General features: G+C 38.8%; 1 protein-coding gene across 1 annotated transcript; it reads left to right on the top strand.

Annotated features, from left to right (window-relative positions):
- Window positions 1-121: 121 nt before the first annotated feature.
- LOC131240658 (3-isopropylmalate dehydratase large subunit, chloroplastic-like) lies at window positions 122-21,026 on the top strand. Its single transcript, XM_058239039.1, has 15 exons — window positions 122-279; window positions 375-521; window positions 601-771; window positions 4,199-4,351; window positions 4,476-4,544; window positions 4,833-4,949; window positions 11,736-11,810; window positions 12,005-12,082; window positions 12,187-12,282; window positions 12,459-12,508; window positions 18,044-18,098; window positions 18,640-18,771; window positions 18,878-18,925; window positions 19,031-19,189; window positions 20,434-21,026. The coding sequence occupies exons 1-15, from the start codon at window positions 160-162 to the stop codon at window positions 20,572-20,574; spliced, it is 1,611 nt and encodes a 536-aa protein (XP_058095022.1). The 5' UTR covers window positions 122-159; the 3' UTR covers window positions 20,575-21,026.
- Window positions 21,027-21,782: the final 756 nt, after the last annotated feature.

Raw genomic sequence — 21,782 nt, 5'->3', positions numbered from 1 at the left:
TCTTGAATTACAAACCCCTTTAACCCCCTTAAAAAGGGGATTGGGAATCCCCTGCATTGATAATCCCCAGTTGCTTTATGCTGACAACCAAGGGATTTGAAACCCCCTCCAATCCAAGGTGCCAAACGACCCCTTAGTCCTTACGAGGAAAAACCCTTTATGAGGGAATACAAACGAGAAACAACCAATCAGGATCCTCTCTCTCTCCGAGCTGCCGTTTCCATGGCTCTCGCCTTTTCCTCTGCAATCGCTTCGACTAGCTCCCCTCTCTTCAAAAAGGTCTTCTTCTTCAAACCCTTTTCATCTCCTCTATAAATCTCCAAAATCCCATCTCATATTCATTATCCGTTTTCATTTTCATTTGATATTTGCAGGGAGACATGGCTCTTTCTTCTCCTTCTTTCCCTTCTTCAAGTAACTTGCAGAAATGCACGGGAAGGTCTTCGAAATCCGCTTCCACTGTCGTCGCAGTCATGTCTCCGCCGCAGCCTCAGCAGCGGCCTCCTTCGACCACCGGCTCGGTTGGTTTTCTTCCTACATTTCTCTCCCCCTTTTCTCTTTTTTATTTTATTTTATTTTATTGGGTTTTTCATTTTTCAGGTGAAACATGCGATGACAATGACGGAGAAGGTCCTGGCAAGGGCGTCAGAGCGGGCGCGGTTGGAACCCGGCGAGAATATCTGGGTGAACATTGACGTTTTGATGACCCACGATGTCAGCGGGCCCGGGACGATCGGGATATTCAAAAAAGAGTTCGGTGAGAATGCGAAGGTATAGAAACAAGAGTTTTTTTTTTTTTTTTTTTTTGTTTTGTTTTTGGATTTTAGATTTTTGGTTTAATTGAATTGATTATAGGATGATTTTGATTTGTGATAATCATAAAGCCCTGTTTGGTAGTTGCCTGAAAATGAGTTTTTCTCATTTTAATTACGTATTAGAGATCTTTATATTTAATGCATAATAACTGTTAACATGAACTCATTATGTATTAGAGATTACATAATTACTGTTATAGGATGAGATTAACTCCTTTTTAGGCATCTGCCAAACAGGGCCAAAATTGCTTGAATTGAATGTGCGTGTTACTGATGCATATGATGGATTTTTAGCGTTTAATGATTCTCTAGTCTGTAGAAAATTTTGATCTAATTATATCGCACCGACACATGAAATCTTTTATTGGGCGGAAGCCGCATAACAAGATTGGTCTTTTTGTGGGCTGATTTGTAGAATTTTCACTTGCAAATAGGAATTTTACAGTGGGTGTCTCGATTCTGCACAGACTGTTGATTTGATTGGCCCTGCTGTCAATAGGGGATGCCCCAAAACCCATGGTGGTTGTAAGATTGTAACCCTGTGATTGGTGGCCTGCAATAGAAAGTTAGCAATTCAGTGGAGTTTAATGGATGGGAACCCTCTACAACACCTCTTTTACCAGCTACCCAATCTCTGTGGGCCCACCATGTTGTAAATGTAAAATCCACCCTATCCATTTGGTTCTAAGCCAGATCCACAACTTAGGTGGGAACACCACAGGAACAAATGTCTTGGGATGCCAACCATCCGTTTCTGTGTGGGGCCACCATGTTGTTTATCTTTCGTCAAACCTGTAAATCAGGCGTGACTCATGAGGATGAAGTGAATATGCAAAAGTCATTCTGATCCAAAACTAAGGCGGACCACACTGCGCAAAATTAGTTGTTTTAGGAGCGTAGATCTTTTATTTGTATGGTTCAAATAAGGGTTCTCACCTGATGGAATGAGTGGATTTACATATAAAACATGGTGGGTGCTACAGATCTTGGGTGTTTTTTCACGCTGTGTAAAATAGGTGTTGTAGGCTATTCTGGTCCCCATCCAAGGGAAAATAGGCCAAAAAATCAAAAGGATATGGTGTTCCAATCTATTTTTTGTTCTGAATAATAAATCTCAGCAACACACACACAAAGACAAGATGTTCCAATGTAAGGAACTTTTGGAGCATCCACTACCTGCAACAAGTGGGGTCCATATGATCAATGGTTTATATTGCTCAACCATTGGATCCATGTGTAAGAGTATGGGGCCTGACCACACTCTACATTGGCTAAGTTTCCTAATTGAGTATTTCATTGGTAAAGAAGGGTTCCATGCTTCTGAAGAAGAAGAACTGGAGTGTCCTACACATCTTGCCAGTTATAGTTGACTAATGACAGGATTCCATATATATGCAGCCCATGGTTTGGTGGTCCAAAAACCTTTGATCTCATGGGCCCTTGGATGAGGGACACCTCAGAAATCACCCTGTTGGAAAACCCCAACCTGTTGATTGGGGCTACATATGTACGGTTAAGATGGTCTAATCTGCAGCTGAGAAATTCCAAACATCAAAGGCGTACGATCTTCCAATTTGGGAGATTTTGGGTGGTCCCCCATCCACTGAACCATTGGCCCCACATATATAGAATCCTACTCATCGCTGACTATATGTTTGAGCTGGGCCTTGTAAGTTCCCTCTATCAAAAATTTTGTTCGTTGTTTTTATCTGAGATTAATATTTTCCAACTCCATTTGCTAGCCATTCAGGGCCTTTCTTTATCATTAATAGAGAGTTTTTTTTTTTTTTTTAAATTTAATTTTTAATTGAAAATATACAAGGCAAGGTAATATAGGCTGGAAATGAGCCTAGTTAATCTGGAGCAGAGAAGACTGTATTTTGGTACCTTGGTTAACATATCATAAGAAAAAGAATTCTCTTGCAATGGATGCAATGAATGACATGTAGGGTACAGCTGCACCTCACAACCACTATGTTATGTGGCTTCTTCTTTGAGAGATATTACATGACTTCTCCTCAATGAACTTTGTGAGACGAGAAAGATGATGCAATCTCTGCTTTAAATCAATTCCCGTGATCCCGGATGCTAAAGAAGCTGCAATCCCTCTTGGAGTCCTCACTTGTCACTGCTTCTGTTGAACATGGGCTTACCGCTCCGATATATGGATATGTTTCTAGATGTCCTAGATGCTTCCAGTTCTTTCTCAAATCTGACAAGGACATATGGACATCCCATTTGTCCTTTTTAGTGCGCCCTTCCTTCCTTCCTAGATGCTTCCATTTCTCTTATGGAATTCCCTTTTACTTAGGGATTATTTGGATTGGTGCAATTTAAAAAGTAACCATAGAAAAGAAAACATTTTCCACAAATGTGGCGTTTTCCGCGGTTGCGACAATAGAGTAACATGTGGAAAATTGTTTATTTTCTGTAGTTTTCCTTGAAGAATGACATATTCTTTTTCTTGATTCAACTTGGTAATACTCATTTCCACACTTTTTGAGAGATGGATTTCACTTTTTGACCATTGACTATTCCAGGTTTCCTTGAAAATCACAGAAACTAAAACAAATAACCTTTTTAGGATTCTTTACCACAGATTTCCTTATCCATGGTTTTCTTCAAGTATGGTGTTTTCATTTCCAAATTTACTTTTTAGATTATGCCCAAACAGGCTCCTTGGAATAAAACATAAAAGGACAAAAACTAATGCCTGAGTGAAAGAAAATGAATAGAAAAGCAGAACCATGTCCAACACCAATGGATACAACAGATGTGGACCCAACAAAAGTTTACAGATTAGCTTCTTTTCTTGGGTTGTCACTACATATGTTGTAGGTCAGGGAACTTTGTTCACTATTCACATTTTTTCTTTCTTTCTTTGACATTTCAATGTAGAATTTAAGTTTGTATTGCTTTCTAGTTGTGTAGTAGTTTTCCAAATCACTGCATCCCATTTTTTTTAGTGTTGGTTTGGATGCTTAGATGAACTGAAACACAAATATTTTGGTTGAATGTGAAGGACATGGCCAAGGTGGTGATGGGATCATTTTAAGTCATAACAATGAGCAGCCCCATGCAATTCCAGGTTTTTTAAGTTGGAGTTAGAATGATCAGAATTTCTATCTGGGAGCTAATCCCTGTCGGTGAATGGAGTTGACTAGCTCCATGATGGTCAATTTTCACTTTATCAAACTGAACTATAGAAAATTCAGTTTAACATCCAAAGTCAATCTTATGTGATGTATTTGTGCTCTCCGTCTTGGTCTTGGACTCTTTTTTTCCTTGGCGCCCCAAATTTTGAAGCTTTACAAAATTCCATATATGAGGAATTTTGCTCGAATACAATGCTTAAACATGCATTCTTAATTTGCACATCGCAGGTTTGGGACCGTGAAAAGATTGTCATTATACCTGATCACTACATTTTTACAAGTGATGAGCGTGCAAATCGTAATGTGGATATCTTGAGGGATTTCTGCAAGGAGCAAAACATCAAGTACTTCTACGACATCACAGATCTAAGTGATTTCAAGGTATGTTTACTTTATTAATGTTCTCTCTGGCAGTTGATTCATTCTAAGAGGATGAAAATTAGGCATGTTTCCCATGTTTCTTTAACTTGTTTGGTATTGAATACTGAATTTTCCATGATTGCAGGCCAATCCAGATTATAAAGGCATATGCCATATTGCTCTGGCCCAAGAAGGTCATTGCAGACCTGGAGAGGTGCATTTCTATCTTTGAAGTCAAGAAATTCATTTAGGGCCTGTTTGTTAAGTGGGAAAACTTGGTGAAAGAAAATTGGATCCATTTTTAGGGGTTTGTTTGTTTTTCAAGTGGAATCTCGTATTACTCAAACAACAGTCACCTTATTTCTCATGCTAGAGAAATGAAATGTCTTGTCAAAGGAAAGCTATCTTTTCCCATTTATCAAACATGCCCTTAGTATTGTTTTAGTTGGGTGCCTTTATTTTCTAAGGTTCCTGCTTTAAAGCCTTTCAACTTGCCCTCTAGGTCCTGCTTGGCACAGATTCACACACGTGTACTGCTGGAGCATTTGGCCAGTTTGCGACAGGAATTGGAAACACCGATGCAGGTTTTGTTATGGGCGCTGGGAAGCTCTTACTTAAGGTTTGTAGTGGTACCATCATGGCATTTATTGTCAAATCTGCTTGCAAATTATTCTATTTTCTTTATGGGGTGTTTTCTAATTCTCCAACTGACCTGCCAACATGTCATTTGGGCTAAGCATTCTATACATTTGGGTCCCGTATTTTAGTGATCCTAATCGTCCATCTAGTGGGAACAACCATGGATAGTGATTGACTAAAATCTCCTCTAAACAATCTTATCCATACAACTAAGAACCAACAAACCTGCTATTGTAATGCAGGGGCATTTTCACACTAGGCTCGAGTGGGGTGGCTTGTAGGATGCAGGGGCACACTCAGAGTGGGCGGCTCGTGTGAGGCGGGCCCCACCTGTGTGAGGCGGGTGGCTCGTGTGAAGTGGAACCCATGTGAAGTGGGGCCCACGAGGGGGGTTCGGCTGAGGTCCCAACTCATGGGATGTGGAGCCTGAGCTATGAGATAAAAGTATTGATTCGCCATGCTCTATTAGTTCGAGCTTTTAGAGCAGGTGGTTAATTGTCCTGCATGTTGCATATGGATGATGTGTTTCCTCTGTTACCGTGCATTTGCATGCCCATCATCAGATCTTATAATTTGGTGTTATGTTTGTAGACTACAATGTGTTTTTTTTATTTTGCTTCTTAATCATCTAATTCTTGCCACTGGTCCAAAGGTTATGATCGTTACCTCAAGGAGAATTTGGGGGCCTATTAAACCAACAGTCTGGAAGCCATGCACTCCAGTTGTACAAACTCAAGGTCAAGGACATTGTGATCTCTTCTGCTCGAGGATCATATAATTCTTCTCTTCGTTATATGCCTACATTTGTTAGCATTTGGCTCATTAGAGAAGTTTTAAGTGTATTTTGGTCATTCATCACTCTGTCAGCTGACTGCAGATTTATGGGAATGTAGGCAGTTTCATGCATTATTCTAATCAGAGATAGGGAAAAAACACCCCTTTTGTCATATTTTCGGGACTAACCGCTCCCTCTTTAAATTATAATTTCACCAAACCCCTTCTTTAGCAAAATTTTTGTTAAGTCTCCCTCTCTTAGTTTTTTGTTACCTTCATCTTTTTCCAATTTTGACCCTCCACTCCTTAAAAACGAGGAAAGTCTCTTTATATTCCCTCTTACTCTTTCCAAATTTAATGCTCTCCTTCACTTGGAAAAACCATATTTAGAGGCATATCTTTATAGTACATGTCGCAAGGTAATGTATCGATAGGGTGTGCCATGATATCTATGTTATATCCACTTCGTCCATCCATTGGTCTAGCTCATGTTAGGACATGATCTAGCAAATCAAGCAGATTCAAACTCACGTTGGCCACACCATGGGAAACAATGGAGGTTGAATGCCCACCATTGAAACATGTTTGGGCCTACAAAAGTTTTGGATCAAGATGATATTTGTGTTTTACCTTCATCTTGATGGTAACGCCTTATGAATGGGAGGAATGGTATATAAATATCATGGTGGGCCCCAGTAAGGTTTATAGTGGGTGTTTGAGTTTCCACCCCCATCGTTGTTGTCAAATGCGATCGCATATGTGACAATCGCATATGCGCATACTGTGGATCAGATTGCATTATGGCATATGCGATCTGGCAAGTATGCCATGGCATACTTTAATATGCAATCGCATATGCGAGTATGCGATTGCATATTTCCCAATAGTCTTTTTTTTTTCCCCCCAGTTTGGTGCACTTTTGTCTAAAAATAAGCACTCATATCCCCTCCATTTTCACTATTCTTTACTCCAAAGCTCTAAATTTCTCACTTGCTCGTACACCTCTTTCTCTCTTACTCTCATCTATTTACAATTATTTCAAGTATGTTTATTTTTTATATTTTGTAAGTTGTACTTATTTTTTGTAAATTAAGTTGTAATTTGTAAGTTGTAACTTATGAGTAGTTTTAAGTTATTCATTTATCAATAAAATTTCTATGTTCGAAGTTTTTAATAATTAATTCTCTCTTAATGTGGTTTGTTGATTGTTTTGTTAAAATTCATGTAAATATAATATAAGTATATATAACTTATTGAAACACTCTAACTACAATGAAATAAGTAAAATAATCCAATCCAATCATGTGTACTAATTAGGCATATTTTTCCTCTTTTTTTAAAATATGCGATCACATATGCAGACAACATATGTTGTTCGCATGCGATCGCATATGTGATTTGACAACATTGATCCCCATCGTTTCCTATGGTTTGGCCTAGCTGAATTTTGGATCTAACTTAGTTTTTGGCTCATGTCCTAACCCAAGCTAGTGAAACTGATAGACAAAGTGGATCTCACACGAAATCATGGTGAGCCACACAACCTTTACATGGGCTTACTGATGAGGACATCACTTCACGTACACCCTTGCGTACGTATTAGAGGAGGCCGATTTCCCTCTGGCTAGGTGAGTATTTGTGATCGTGTTGAAGACCCCCGGTGCATGTGCGAACATATGGAATTCCCCACACTGAGAAGATGCACATGGGTTGTTTTATGGAGTAATTCAGATCGTTGGATTGGAGGGATGCGGTGATCGGGCCATTGGATCGCATGGATCACATGATTGGGCCATTGATCGTTGATCTTCTACATCATTTTATACTTTATCATCTTTTAGGATTTAGTTTTTGATTATTTTATATTTGGACACATTATGAGTGTTTTGGTTGATTTTATTTAAACTAGGGCTATGTTTGTTAAGATTCACAAGAGAGAAGGATTATTGTAAATTTTGAAACTTCTTGGATCTATAAAAAGAGGGGGGGCATCTGACCTCTCTCCCATTGGATTTTGGTGATAAAAAAAAGAAGAGAAAAGCTCTTGCTTTCTTCTTTCATCTTCATGCAAGTTGAAGATACTTATATTGGTGCGATGCTAATCTTTATCAATGGAGGTGCGGGGTCTCCATTTATCCGCACACCGTCTTCTCTTTTCTCCTCCATATATGTATTTTCTTCAAGTTCTTCATTCTCCTATCCCAAATCTTCGTCTTCTCCTAAACCCAACTTTCCTACACCCATTCACAATCCAAATCCTAACTGACCTAAACTCATCCAACCCACACCACACGTGTGACCATACGACCACACGTGTGAATCCCGCCTTGCCCCTTTTTTGGTTTCCCATCAGCATTATATCAAAAGCCCTTTCTTTCATCCCCGAAACCCTAACGTTAAACCTAAAATTCTTAATTTTCCTACTTTTCCAAATTACCCAAACCCTAATTTTCACCCTAGATTATATTAGGTTTTCTATTTTGAAATAGACTATGCGCTATGCTAATTGGATGTCCTTACATGCTTAGATCCTAGTTTCTTTTTATTTAATAATCTTATATTACGATGTTGGTAGCTTAGGCTAAGATTATGCATGACACCCTTTGGATTTTCATGATACTTGTGATGATTATAGTGATGTTTGTGTTTTTTGGTTAAATATCTTAATTCGGCTATTTGATTTTACATGTTACGTGGTTCATGCATCGGTCCTGCATCACTTACTCCCTATAGAAGGATTGCAGAAATTCGCATCCAAGCTGGCTCACTATATTCTGGTTGAGTTTTAATAGGGTTCCTATGCTATGATACTGTATAAGAGAACCGTATTCCTCTACACTACCTGTTTTACACACCACGTGCAACACCCAAGCTTGTGGGCCCTCCATTTTATATATGTAAAATCCACTGCCCATCAAGTTCTATTCTTGATTCTAGAACCTAGGGCAAAAAATCAGCGAGATCCACAACGCAGGTGTGCCACAACACATGGAACAATGGGGATGGACGCCAACCAAAGGTTTGTGTGTGGGGCGACAATGGTGTATATCTTTCTTCAAACTCATTAATATGGTGTACATACCAGGATGAAGTGAAATACAAAAATCAGCCTGATCCAAGTATCGGGCAGGTCATACCACGTTACCTTAAGAGATTTAGGAGACTTTGCTTCCATTGGCATGGCCAATCAGAGCTTTGCGGGCTGATATTGTGTATGTACCATTAAAATAATGGTTCTCACCTAATGAACGGAGTGGATTTATATATAAAGCATGGTGGGCCCCACAAAGCTTGGGCAGGTATTGTAGAGATTCCGGTCTCACATAACAGGCCGGTTCCTCCACAAGCGTGCGACCAGTCCTCTAAAACACACCCAAGTCTTGACTTGCGTGGCCCACCATGGTGTAGATACAAAATCCACTTCGACCACCAAGTTCTATCCTTGATGTTAGGCCTAAAGGATACACATCAACTCAATCTACAAATAAAATGGGCCACACCACATGGAACAATGGGGATGGGATGCCAACCGTAGGTTTGTGTGTGGAGCCACCATAGTGCGCGTCTTTCAACAAAACCGTTAAGCAGGCGTAACTCACCAAGATGAAAAGAAGATACAAAAAATCAGCCTGATTAGAAACTCAGGTGGGCTGCACCGTGTGAAATTAGCAATTTTGGAAGCAATTTTACATTGTTCCCCCTAGTGTGGTGAACATTAGTTTTACATATGCAACATTTTGGACCCCATAGGGCTTGGGTGTTTTACATGTAGTGTAATACAGGTGTTATAGATGATTATGATCCAATTGCATAGCGCATGGGCCCATTGGGTGTGTCTATGGAATCAAACATGCTCAAAAAGTCTCCCCACCATGAAACTTGGATGGCAAAAAATTAGGCTGATCCAACCATCATGTGAGCCGCCACATGAATTTGGACAATTTTTTATGGTTGTCCATTGTTACCTATGGTGTGGCCTACCTAATGAACATGCCTATTTTCTGAGTCATCCATCATCATGGTGGTACTCATGGAATGCATGGGTTGGATGATATATACACACATGATGGGCCCACTGTAGAAAATAATGAATAAGTATAACCATAAAAAAATCTCCAAATTCACGTGGTGGCCACATGATGGTTGGATCAACCTGATTTTTTGGGCATTCAAATTTCATAGTGGGGCTACCTTGATGGAAAGGTTGGACTCTAGTCACACACCTTGATAGGCCCCACATGCAATACTTATACAATAAGATTATGACGAACAGTAGAAGAACTGGACTTTAGAAGGGCACAATAGGAATAAATAAAAATAATAATGTCCCTTCTCAAACAGTGGGGTAGATTGGATTAATTAGCAAACTTGGGGGTAGGGTTGGAATAAAAGTTACAAAAGGAGGTGACAAGTCAGGGAAACCATATTAAGGCGGTGTTTGGTCTGTATCCCGTTGAATTATTTGCAGACTTCCTATATTACATTTGAGAAAATTTTGAAGTAGCTTTGCGGCTCCATCTTGATTTTAGTTTTAGGAATAAATGTGCTTGGTTTGGGATAAAATGTACAAGGCAATAATCATTAAACTAAGTTTATATATATATATATATATATATATATATATATATATATATATATATATATATATATATATATATATATATATATATATATATAGTACCATAAGACTTCCCATGAGGTCGAGCTGTGTGGGCCCCACTGTGATGTGTGTCGAACATCAACATTGTGCATTTGATGGGTCCCCTTTAGGTTATGGGATATCTCAAAAATCAGCCGTATATGGAACTCAAGTGGGCTATACCATCTAAAACCATGTGAAGACATGCCTAAAACATATAAAAGTACTTGGTGGGGCCCACCTGAGTTTTGGATGTAGCTGAAACTTGGTCTGACCCTTCATCCAAGTGGGACAGACAATGGATGGTCTGGATTTATGAACCACACCTCGGTGGGCCCAATAAATAATTATGAATGTTTTAATGGGAGGGTAACCTCTCTCAACTGTTGTATGTGGTGTGGCCCACCCAAGTCATGGATTGACTTGATTTTTAAGCCCGTGGCTCACCATGGAATGGTGCATCTGACTATGGGGTAGATGTTCGACACACATCACGGTGGGGCCCAAACAGCTCGACTTCATAGTACCATTTCCCTATATATATCATCATAAAACTAAGTTTTGGGAAATGGGGAGCTATATTTGCAACCTCGTGTCTCTGTCCATGTCAATCTCCATATCTGGGCATCATAGCCTTTCTGACAACCAACACTTCATCAATGTTTCACCTTGTTTTAATGAGAAATGCTAGAGTGCTCTCAAGCACTGTAAGTTATCGTGCTCCTAGTCAGTCAGTTTCCTTGGAATTGATCGAAACAGTCCGGTAAGTCCCGAACACATTTGATAGGCTATCACACAATCCATGACATGCCCTAACAAATAGCTGGATCAAATTGTTGATTGCAATTACTTTTGTGTAAATTATCTTGATCGTCTATATTAAAGACCATTGATCAAATGGTTCATATTTGTTAGATTGGTGTATTTTTGCATGGCAGCATATGAAATGTGCTCTGAAACTATTGAACATTCTAGATCAATGGATTCGACTGTCCAAGTGTCCCACTGCAACTAGGAGCACTATAAGCATGTCTCTATTGTAATAATCTTAATTGCATGTTCTAGTGCACATCTTCTTCCCCACCTAACAATGATACATAAATCATATTTCGACTGAGAACTCAATTCAAATCAATGAAGTTTTCTATCCACCTTAAAAAAATAATAATATGTTTTTTTTAAAAAAATTAATTAATTACCAGTAATTTGCTAATATTGGTATCATTTCCTTCCCATTGTCGTCATTAATGGTAATATCGCTATCATTTCCTAGGTGAACTTCTTATCTATTTTAACACTCTTGTACTTATGGTTGTCAGCAAGCTGGAGTATTCTTAGACATTGAAATTGCAGGTGCCCCCAACTTTGAGGGTTATCTTGGATGGAGAAATGCCTAACTTTTTGCTTGCCAAGGATTTGATTTTGCAAGTAAGCTTTGTGGTTCTTGGGAGATGGATTTTCATGACCCTGTTTTTCCTTCTTTTTCATAGTTTTTAGTAAAACTTGTGCTTTGAAAGATGATCCAATTTGATCTTCCTTAGTTCGATATTTTATTTCAACGTTTATGAATACCACTTTCTAATGCATTTATCTTTGGCACAAAATACAATTTTTGGCTTCAGATCATTGGTGAAATTACTGTATCCGGGGCAACATACAAATCCATGGAGTTCATTGGCTCTACTGTTGAGAGTTTATCTGTAAGCCGACACTTTGAAAACACATCTCTACCTGAGTTACTTGAGGTCATTCAAATTAATGCACTGACAGTATATGACCACTCATTGGTTTTTAATGTTGCAAGATGGAAGAAAGGATGACATTGTGCAACATGGTCGTTGAAGCTGGAGGCAAGAACGGTGTTATCCCTGCTGATCAAACTACATTTAAGTACCTTGAGGTAAGTTAACTGCATAACGCTACATTTAAAGTAAATTCTTTGGATTTGCAGCAGCATGTCATGTTCTACACTAGTATTTGTTCCTTCAAAAGAACAGTCTTTCTCACCTATTTGCTTGTGCTTATTCTGCAATTGTCTATTTGGGAACTGTAATTGTATTTTTGCTTTTTGAGCAGGGGAAGACAACTTTGAGTTATGAACCACTGTACAGTGATGAGCAAGCCAGGTAACTGGGAGATGGTAGCAATAACATTTCTTTAGGCTGCATTGTGAATGAAATTTTTTTTTGCAATAATTAGTTCAAAGAAGTGGAAATGACCAAACTGCACTTTCTGTGGTATTATTTCATATTGAGGGACTGGGTTCCACATTGTGATTATGCTACCTTTTTTTTTTGATGTGATTATGCTGCTTTTAGTTTATTTTGAAAGGAATGTCACTGTGATTTGAAGGTTATGTCCTTGTTATGAATACAAACGAAGGTAATTTCATTTGGTTGTTTCCTCTTAAGAGAACTAATTACCACAATTCAATTCAAGAGGGCATATGACTGAAGCTTTAATTACCTCTCAAAAAGAAAAAGAGTGAAACCTTAATTTTTCCTTTTACTTTCATCTGTCTTCCTCTTAGAAAGTAACCCCCCCCCCCCCCCCCCAACCACCACCAACACCCTGTCACAACCCTAGCTGGTAAGGATATTTCCTCCTCAATAAATAATGTTTTCTGATAGCATGTCACTGTATCCATGAGAAGTGAATTTGCTCTCACTACATGTGCTTTTTTTCCTTGTATTTGCGATGATTAGTAATTCTAGATTGTTAAACTATGCAATATAAAAGGGCACATGACATGAATTTCTAAGCAAAAGAAAGGGCATTTAGGTTATTAGGGTGAAAGTTTGTATTAAGTAAAACCAAAAGAAGAGGTTTGCTTTAAGATGTCCTGAAGTACTGTTATAGGATTAGTCGGGGGGACTGTGGAACATTGGATCTGGGTCATGTTTGGTGTTCCAAAATGTTGATCTGATGAGATGTACTGTTGACGGGGTTCCCTGAGAATATTCAAGATGGCAAAATCCTAAACTTTTAACAAATGGCCCAGGAACAATGCTTATGGAGATGCTTCATATTAAGACTCAAGAGGAAAAGAGTGAAATGATAAAAGGGCTGTGATATTCCAATGTGATAGTATTTTTGAGAATCCTCCATCCATGGTAAGGCCCATCATATAAATGGGGTTCGGATAGTACAAAAATGACCCTCACCCCAACAGCTATAGTTCTGACGTATCCCACAACAATAGGCAAGTGGGGACATCTTGTAGCAAACTTCCTAAAAGAAGCTACTTTTTCCACCTTCTTATCCTCCCTTATCTCCCACGTCTTGCAAACCATTGCTTCTCTCTCCACATGCATTGATTGCTCTACATATACTAATAAATTTTAAAGAATCACATTATTCGGGAAAAAAAAAAAAAAAAAACCATGGTGATATTTGATGTATGCTCCTCATTTTGTTCGAAAACAAAGATATCCTGAGGTTTGTTTTATATTTCAACACTGTATATGTGATCCTTCTTGAAGGTGCTTTTGGAATGGGCTGGGGCTAAGTCGGGCTCAAATATGTCCAAGCCTGCCCCGGGCCCATGGCAGGATCACAAGAATACCCTTAAATTCCTAAATGCGCCATTGGCTCTTACATACAGCCTGAGCCCAGCCTGATTTATCATTTTTGTCATCATCTAAACCCTGTCACAACCACTCGGGGTAGCTACACGAAATCCTGTTCCACCATTATATTCTATCGAGGACCATATCCTTAGGGGTTGTTTGGATGCCTGTAAAATCCACAAGTTGTAATCCAATTACAGGTAATCAGAGTACATGGGGGTGTTTGGATGCGTGTATTTGCCTGTAAGCAAATTGCAAGCTGTTATTGGATTACAACTTTTAGTTGTAATCTGAAACATGGCAAAAGGTCTAGTTTCATATTACAGGTAAGGGGATTTCATGCAACGTTTCTAAGTTTTGAAAATTTTCCAATGTGGTGAGAGTTGTGGATTATCTTCCAACAGTTATGCAAGGACCCAAAACGAAAAGAAAAAGAAAAAAAGAAAAAGAAGAAGAAGAAGAACATACCTTATATTCAGCTCTCTCTCTCTCTCTCTCTCTCTCTCTCTCTCTCTCTCTGCTTACAGTCGCTGGGGTTTCCAACCCTCTCATGCTTCAAATGATCCCACAACTGAGAAGGGAGTGGATTAGGTGTTGCCAGCCTCACCTAGGACGGTGTGGCCCTTGCTGTGGGGCCTACCTTGATGTAGGTGTTCTACATCCACGCCGTCCATCCGTTTTAACAGATCATTTTAGGGCATGAGCCAAAAATGAAGCAGATCCTAAATTCAGGTGGAACATACCATAGGAAACAGTGGTAATTGAACGACTACCATTAGAAACTTCCTAGGGCCCACAGTAATGTTTCCATAATGTTTATTTGCCTTCCAACCTGTTGATAAGGTCACATGAACCTGGATGAAGGGAAAAAAAACAAATATCAGATTGATCCAAAACTTTTGTGGGCTATTAATGGATAATCACCATTGTTTCCTATGGTATGGTTTCACCTAAGAACTGGATCTGCTTCATTTTTGGGGCAGTGTCCTAAAATAATCTGAAAAAAGGATGGACGGTGTGAATATAGAATACATCCATCAAGGTGGGCCCCACAGTATGGGCCGCACTCTCTTGTGTTAGGCCGGGCCACACCGTTTGGACTCAATGATTCTAACCATCGATTGGGTGCCCGTGGCCCAATAAATGGGTCAACATTGAACATTGATGTATATGTGGGCCATGTCTATTCAATACGTATGGTTTTAATCTTTTTTTTTTTTTTTTTTAAATCATACCTTTTGTCTTTTGATGACCATCAATTGAAAGGTCTGGATCCGATAATTCCAACCATTGTAGATTTTTCCTTTACGAAATAATTTAGAGTTAATTTCTAGTTGGATTACTATAGACATGTTTAAACCCATTAGTTATGATTAATTTGATGTTGGTTTATAATTAATTGTTTCTATTCATTAGTTTTTCATCATAAAAGGGAATTTGAATTAGTGGGCCCACTTCTGTGGCCCACCAAATAATTGGTTTAGAGTAAGATCGGCCACGGGCTTTATTGAGTTGGGCTTATTCCAATAATCTATCTTAAATGAAGACTTTATATCTCATTTGATGATTTTTAAAGGATTTTCCCCTCCAAGCTCTGTCATGCGTGAATACTCAATTACAAGTTGTAAACAGATTACAAGTTATCCAAACACAGGTAACTGTTTACCTGCAATCAGATTATAGCTTAAAGCCAAACAGGACGGGTTGTAAAGACTTTACCCTTGTAATTGGATTACCTGTTATCGGATTACAACTTAATGATTTTGCAGGCATCCAAATGACCCCTTTAGTTAAATCTTTTACAGGCATCCAAACGACCCCTTAGTTAAATCATAGGCCATCAAATCTTTTCTTTTCTTGCTACAACAAGCTACCCCCAAAAAAAAAAAAAAAAAAAACAATTATTGTGAGAAGAAGTGGATATATTCACTTGCAAATTAAACATATCACTTAAAATGGAATCCTTTGCGATCCATATTTTAATATTTATCACTTAAAATGGAATCCTTTGTAATCCATATTGTAATAGTACCTTGGGAAATAACAACTTCAAGTTCCTTTGTTTTTCCATGGATTCCCACTTATTAAACATGTGTCGAGTAATGTCCTTCATTATCTTTCCACTCTCATGATTCTCTGCCTAAAATATTGAACATGGTCATTTTTTGGGTGCTTTTTGGTCATTAATCTAACATTCTAAATTAATTCCTGGTTTCCATGCGTAATGTTACTAAAATTGCATTCTGTATACTCTGTTTTAGTCTGACAAATTTTTAGCCTCTAGATTCTAAAGCATCCCTCCATAGTTCTAGCTTTGTATTTACCCTCTCTCATGTCTTGTCAATCAAAACTAGTTTTCTGCAAACAACATACACCATGGGACCTCTTCTTGTAAATGCTTGGTTTACTTGTCCAAGATCAATAAAAATGCTTAAATTTAGGCCTGGGCATGGGCCTTACACTCAGGCCTAATACTTCAGCCCAAGCCCAGCATAGAGTAGGTAATGCCTGAAAGCCCGATGACCCAGCCCCAACCCAATGATAACCCTACTTTTGGATAATAAATCAAATTGAATTGCAATGAAACAATTCAGTATGGAAGAATTGGATGGAGTGGTGTGAAACGATTTTCATTTTGTTCAATGTTTTCAGTATTGCTATCGACAGATGCATCGCACCCTTGGGTATTGAAACGTACCAGGTATTGCGTGGGAAATATTGGATACATCACGTAATATATCGTTGTTTTTGGAAACATTGGGAAATTGGTAGATTTTTCAAATAAAAAATCAGAGGATGTTAAAAAAAGGCATCATTACACGTTTATAAATCAAAAGATTACAAAAAAACAAGTGCACATGAGAGGTTTTCTTTGTATAGGCTCTTAAACTATGCGTTTATGTTTGAAAAAAAATAATACTTTCAAAAAATTCAAAAACCTCAGTTGATGTCTAGATCAGCCTCCAGCATGTCTATTGTGATTATTCCATACTCTAATTGCAATTTAAATTGGAGATTTTTTTTTGTTTCAATTTTCTCAATTTTTTTTCTAAATCTGTCAATTATAGTGTAAGTGACATTAAGATCATCCAACACTCGTAAGCACTTGCAAATTAATTCTAAATAACCGTTGATCAATGTGGATTTTGTTTTTGGAAAAAAATACTCTTGATATTTTAAATTTAAATTAATTTTTTCAAAAATCCAAAAACATCCGTCAATTTGTAGATCAATGCCCAACATGTCCATTTTGATTTTTTCATACTCTTAATTGTAATTTAAAATGGTGAAATGAGGGAAATTTTGGATTTTTCCAATTTCCCCAATTTTCCCTAATCCGCAAATCCAATGAAATCCATGATTGAGCATGCAAATATGCAAAATCATGAATTTACATCTTAGTTCTAGTGATTCCAAGTGATTTTTTTTAAAAAAGAAAAGGGATTAAAATCGAAAATTTTCTCACCATTTGAAAATCAGGCCCGCTTGTCCAATCTTGATTTCCGCATAAAAAATTGATTGTTTCTCCAAAAATTAGAAGAGGTTTGGTCGGAATTACCTCAATAATGGATTATAAGCAGAAGATTGGAAAAATGGGATTTTGGGATTTTTTTTTTTTTAAATTAAAGAAAAAGCGAAGAAAAGAAAAACAAAAAGGAGCTGTTGGTTGGGAAAGGATCAACAATACATTCAAATGTACCGTTGATATGTAACAGGCAATATTTTGAAAATATTGCATTGTATTGACATATCACTGATACAATGTAATATTAGACGATATTTCATCTGATATCTAGAAGTCCATAGACTTCCAGGCTGTTTCATATCGGCCAGCCTTGATGCTGTTGATGCTGTTGATGCCATTGATATTTCAATCAATGATTCTGTTGCAATCCCATAGGTTTTAAATTTTACACCTAAAAAGCTTGTCATTTCTATTTGGGGATCACTTTTTATTAATGGTGTCGGGCTAGCTCCACTTGGGTCATTTTTCCACTTTACTGAATTCAATTTATTGCTATTCAATTCAATTGTGCATCCAAACAGTCTGACCATCATCTATATTGATGACCTCATATGTTTTCTTTGTAGCTTTATTTCTGAGTACAAATTCGATGTTTCCAAGTTGGAGCCAGTGGTGGCAAAGGTAAGTTATTCTGTGCATGTTCTTCAAGTGGCTCTTTCTAGCTATGGGAATTTTAGGGCTTTGCTAAGCCTACTTACACGTTCAAGGCACACGGCCTCCACACTGCCACACGTGTCCTTGTAGCAAACAGGTGCAACATCCAAGACAACCATCAGGTGGGTCTTATGATGTAGATGTTCTAACCAAAAATCAAGTTGGTCCAGTCACAATGTGGCCACAATATTAGAAACAGGTGAACAGGATAGAAAACTTCATTGGACTTTTTACCTAGATGTACAGTTTTGTAAACTGTGGCCCACCTGATAAGTGGAGGAACCTGATTCTTGGTCCAGAGTGTCTGCATCTCTTTACCTGTCTGATGGATGGATTGGTTCTCATATTTACGCATCATGCTGGCACATGGGGTTGCATGTATGTGGGCTGCCTTTTATGTACGTTGATCTTAGAATGTATCAGCACATGGTACATCCTTGCTAGCCTATATCTGTCACCAGAACAGTGTCCGAAGATAACTCAGCCTCATCTTTCATATTTTTTGCAGCCTCATTCTCCTGATAATCGTGCTTTGGCAAGAGAATGCGAAGATGTGAAAATTGATAGAGTATACATAGGCTCCTGTACTGGTGGAAAAACTGAAGATTTTCTAGCTGCAGCCAAGATCTTTTTAGCATCAGTAAGGAGGCAAAGATCTATTGTCCATGATATTAAACGCACACCCATCGACAAAAATAGATGTTTCTTTCACTTCAACTGCTGAACTCTTATTTCTTTGTGAGCAGGGTGAAAGGGTCAAAGTGCCAACTTTTATTGTCCCCACAACCCAAAAGGTTAGTCTTTTTCGTTTCTGATATTGAATCTGCTGCTACTTGCTACAGTCACAGTTTGGGTTTCAATTGAGAATTTATGAGATTTGTTATTCGTGAAATTTGTAGGTTTGGATGGATCTCTATGCCCTTCCAGTTCCAGGATCGGGTGGTAAAACTTGCTCTCAAATATTTGAAGAAGCCGGTTGCGATGGCCCGGCAAGTCCTAATTGTGGGGCTTGTTTAGGTGGCCCCCGAGACACTTATGCACGCATGAACGAACCACAGGCAAGTCTACCTTGTCTTTCAGTTTGTTTCGAAGTGAAGGAACCACTTGTATTAGATATGGCAGTCCGATGCCAATACGGAGTATAATCTGCTGGAAAATAAATAAATAAAATAAAATTGAAGGGGGCCTAAGACTCCTACATTTTCCCCAAAGCAATCGATGGTACACTTCGCGTGCATGCATTTCAATCCAGACTGTTGAAAATGTCGGCCATCGTTGATGGACCGTAGGGAAAAGTTCACAGTTTTCAAATGATCTTAACCAACTGACTCTGCCAATTGTCCATTTTATTTTGACTGTCCATTCGATGCCCCATAATCGGACAGTTTGAATCCGATCAGCATGATTTTTGGGTTATCTATCCTTTGCTCCATCCATCACAATGGGCCTCGATTTCAACAGTCTGGATTGGCATGTTTATGCAACCTGTTTTACTGTGGATGATTTGCCTTAAGTAGTACACTGGCTGATGCACATTGGGGTCAAAATTTTGAAAGATTGAGCTTTTGCATGCATTTACCTGTTTAACCAACATGTAAATCGCGGACACTCTATACTAAAAGAGAAATGATCCCATCTGATGTAGAACTGTCAGAAGCCCCATTGTAACATCCCTGCCACACTAGGGTTATAGGAATTGCTCGTAACCCCATGTTGTGGGACCAACCTTGATGTTTGTGTCATATCCAATCTGTACCTCTGCTTCACCGGCTCATTGTAGGAATTGAGGCCAAAGATGACTCAGATCCAAAACTCAAGTGGTCCACACCACAAGAAACAGTGTGGATTGAACACCTACTGTTGAAACTCAAGCGCCATCTGAGGTAGGTTTCTACCGTTGGCATTCAATTCCCACTGTTTCTTGTGGCATGGTCCACTCGAGTTTTGGATCTGTGTCATGTCTGGCCTCATGTTCTAAAATGAGCTGGTGAAACAAATGTATAGAACGGATATAACACACACCATACTGGTCCCCGCAGAGCTTGGATTCACGTGATTCCTGTAACCCCATGTTACAGTCCTGCCATCAAATTTCTGCTGCTTTATTTTCAAAGACATCAGGTCGTGGCCCACTTTGCAACTACTATCGGATTGCTAGAAGGCTGTTCCTATGATGCATTGCAAATAGAAATTCTGTGGTGCATCTGCTAGAAATTTCTCATATTTAATTGTTGCTTGCAGTGTAATAATTCGTTCCTCCATTCTAACCATATATATCAATCTTGGGCAACCATTTTTTCAGGTGTGTGTCTCTACCACAAACCGGAACTTCCCTGGTCGAATGGGGCACAAGGATGGACAGGTCTATCTGGCTTCACCATATACAGCGGCAGCATCGGCTTTAACTGGTTTTGTCACGGACCCAAGAGAGTTCTTGCAGTAACTACCTAAACCTGACGATGATATGCATTAGTCCAATGCTTTTAGTAGGTTTGAGTGTATCTGTGCATTTCGCATTGTATTTATAAATGAGGCCCAAAAGGAGAGGAGATCGCCACAGAATGCAAGCGAGATAAAACATTAGTTTAGTGGTTGTCAGGTTGTCTTTTAGGGCCCATTTGGATTATTGTATCGGTCAATCCAGGATCCAGCAATACATGCGTTATAAAATAATCGTTAGGGCTAATTCAGTTTAAAATGCACGGACAAAAAAGAAAAACGAAAAAAAGAAGGTTTAGAATGCATGTAATCCTGGATTACTGGCAGACCGTTATAGTGTATTGTAGGATCGGTGTGAGTGAAAAGCAGCAGTCTGTGTAATGCAATTTCCAGTGTCCTGGATGATCAGCCGGTCTTATGATTTGGCATAATGGTTAAGAAGTTGCTAATTTTCTCTGTTGTAGCTTATCAGAAAGTTCCTGTTACAGTATTTTGTGCAAGCTGTGCATAATGTGGGCCCCATCGCAGGAGACCTGGTGCAGAAATCAGGAGCATCCACTGATCACGCTGGTTGTGGATCATGAGTTTCTTTTTTTCTTTTTTCTTTTTTAATACAACTGCTGCTTGTTATTGTACAAGTTTGGCCAATCCTCCACCCAACAACATCCCGTCTGCACTAGCCCTACCACCCACTTGCCAGCTTGGCACTTGTGCTGCATGTGGAAGAGGGTACCTTTAGGGATCGGGGCTAAGAGAAACTTTGATACTCTGGCAGTGTGATGGATGATGCGCTAGTTAGAAATTGTATGCGTGGCATACAAGCGTTCAAATTAAAATGTCCAAACTACGACCTCGGTTTAGATGTATAGTGAACTGAAAATCATGCTTATTTGATGATCTAACCATGGGGTTGTTTGAAGTTTGTTGTACGGTCGAAAATGAAAAATAGAAATAAAAATGGAACATGCGCAAGTCAGGTTTGTCTATTTGGTGGACCATGTGTTCGGTGAATAGATAGTGTTCGGCCATGTCTTTTTAGGTATTTTATATTTCCAATATTTGCGTGGCCCACTTTATTAGTGGACAGCCCTAATTTTTTGTGCATGTGAATGTTCACCGTGGGTCCCTGCTGTTGAATGGCATGGATGTCACACCTTTGCCATGTTAGGACGTCTACGTCTATCGTGGATCATCTCTTCAGTGAATTCGCTT

This window comes from Magnolia sinica, chromosome 3 (assembly GCF_029962835.1).
Source record: "Magnolia sinica isolate HGM2019 chromosome 3, MsV1, whole genome shotgun sequence".
In the NCBI taxonomy this organism is placed as follows: Eukaryota; Viridiplantae; Streptophyta; class Magnoliopsida; order Magnoliales; family Magnoliaceae; genus Magnolia; species Magnolia sinica.
This window is presented reverse-complemented; position numbering and strand designations above follow the sequence as displayed.

What these genes read in the sequence shown, in the direction of transcription:
- LOC131240658 (XM_058239039.1), top strand. Translation starts at nt 160, where the DNA reads ATGAGGGAATACAAACGAGAAACAACCAATCAGGATCCTCTCTCTCTC. An exon ending in GTCATTGCAGACCTGGAGAG is followed by an intron (nt 4,545 to 4,832) that starts GTGCATTTCTAT and finishes CTTGCCCTCTAG; the next exon opens with GTCCTGCTTGGCACAGATTC. An exon ending in CTGGGAAGCTCTTACTTAAG is followed by an intron (nt 4,950 to 11,735) that starts GTTTGTAGTGGT and finishes TTGAAATTGCAG; the next exon opens with GTGCCCCCAACTTTGAGGGT.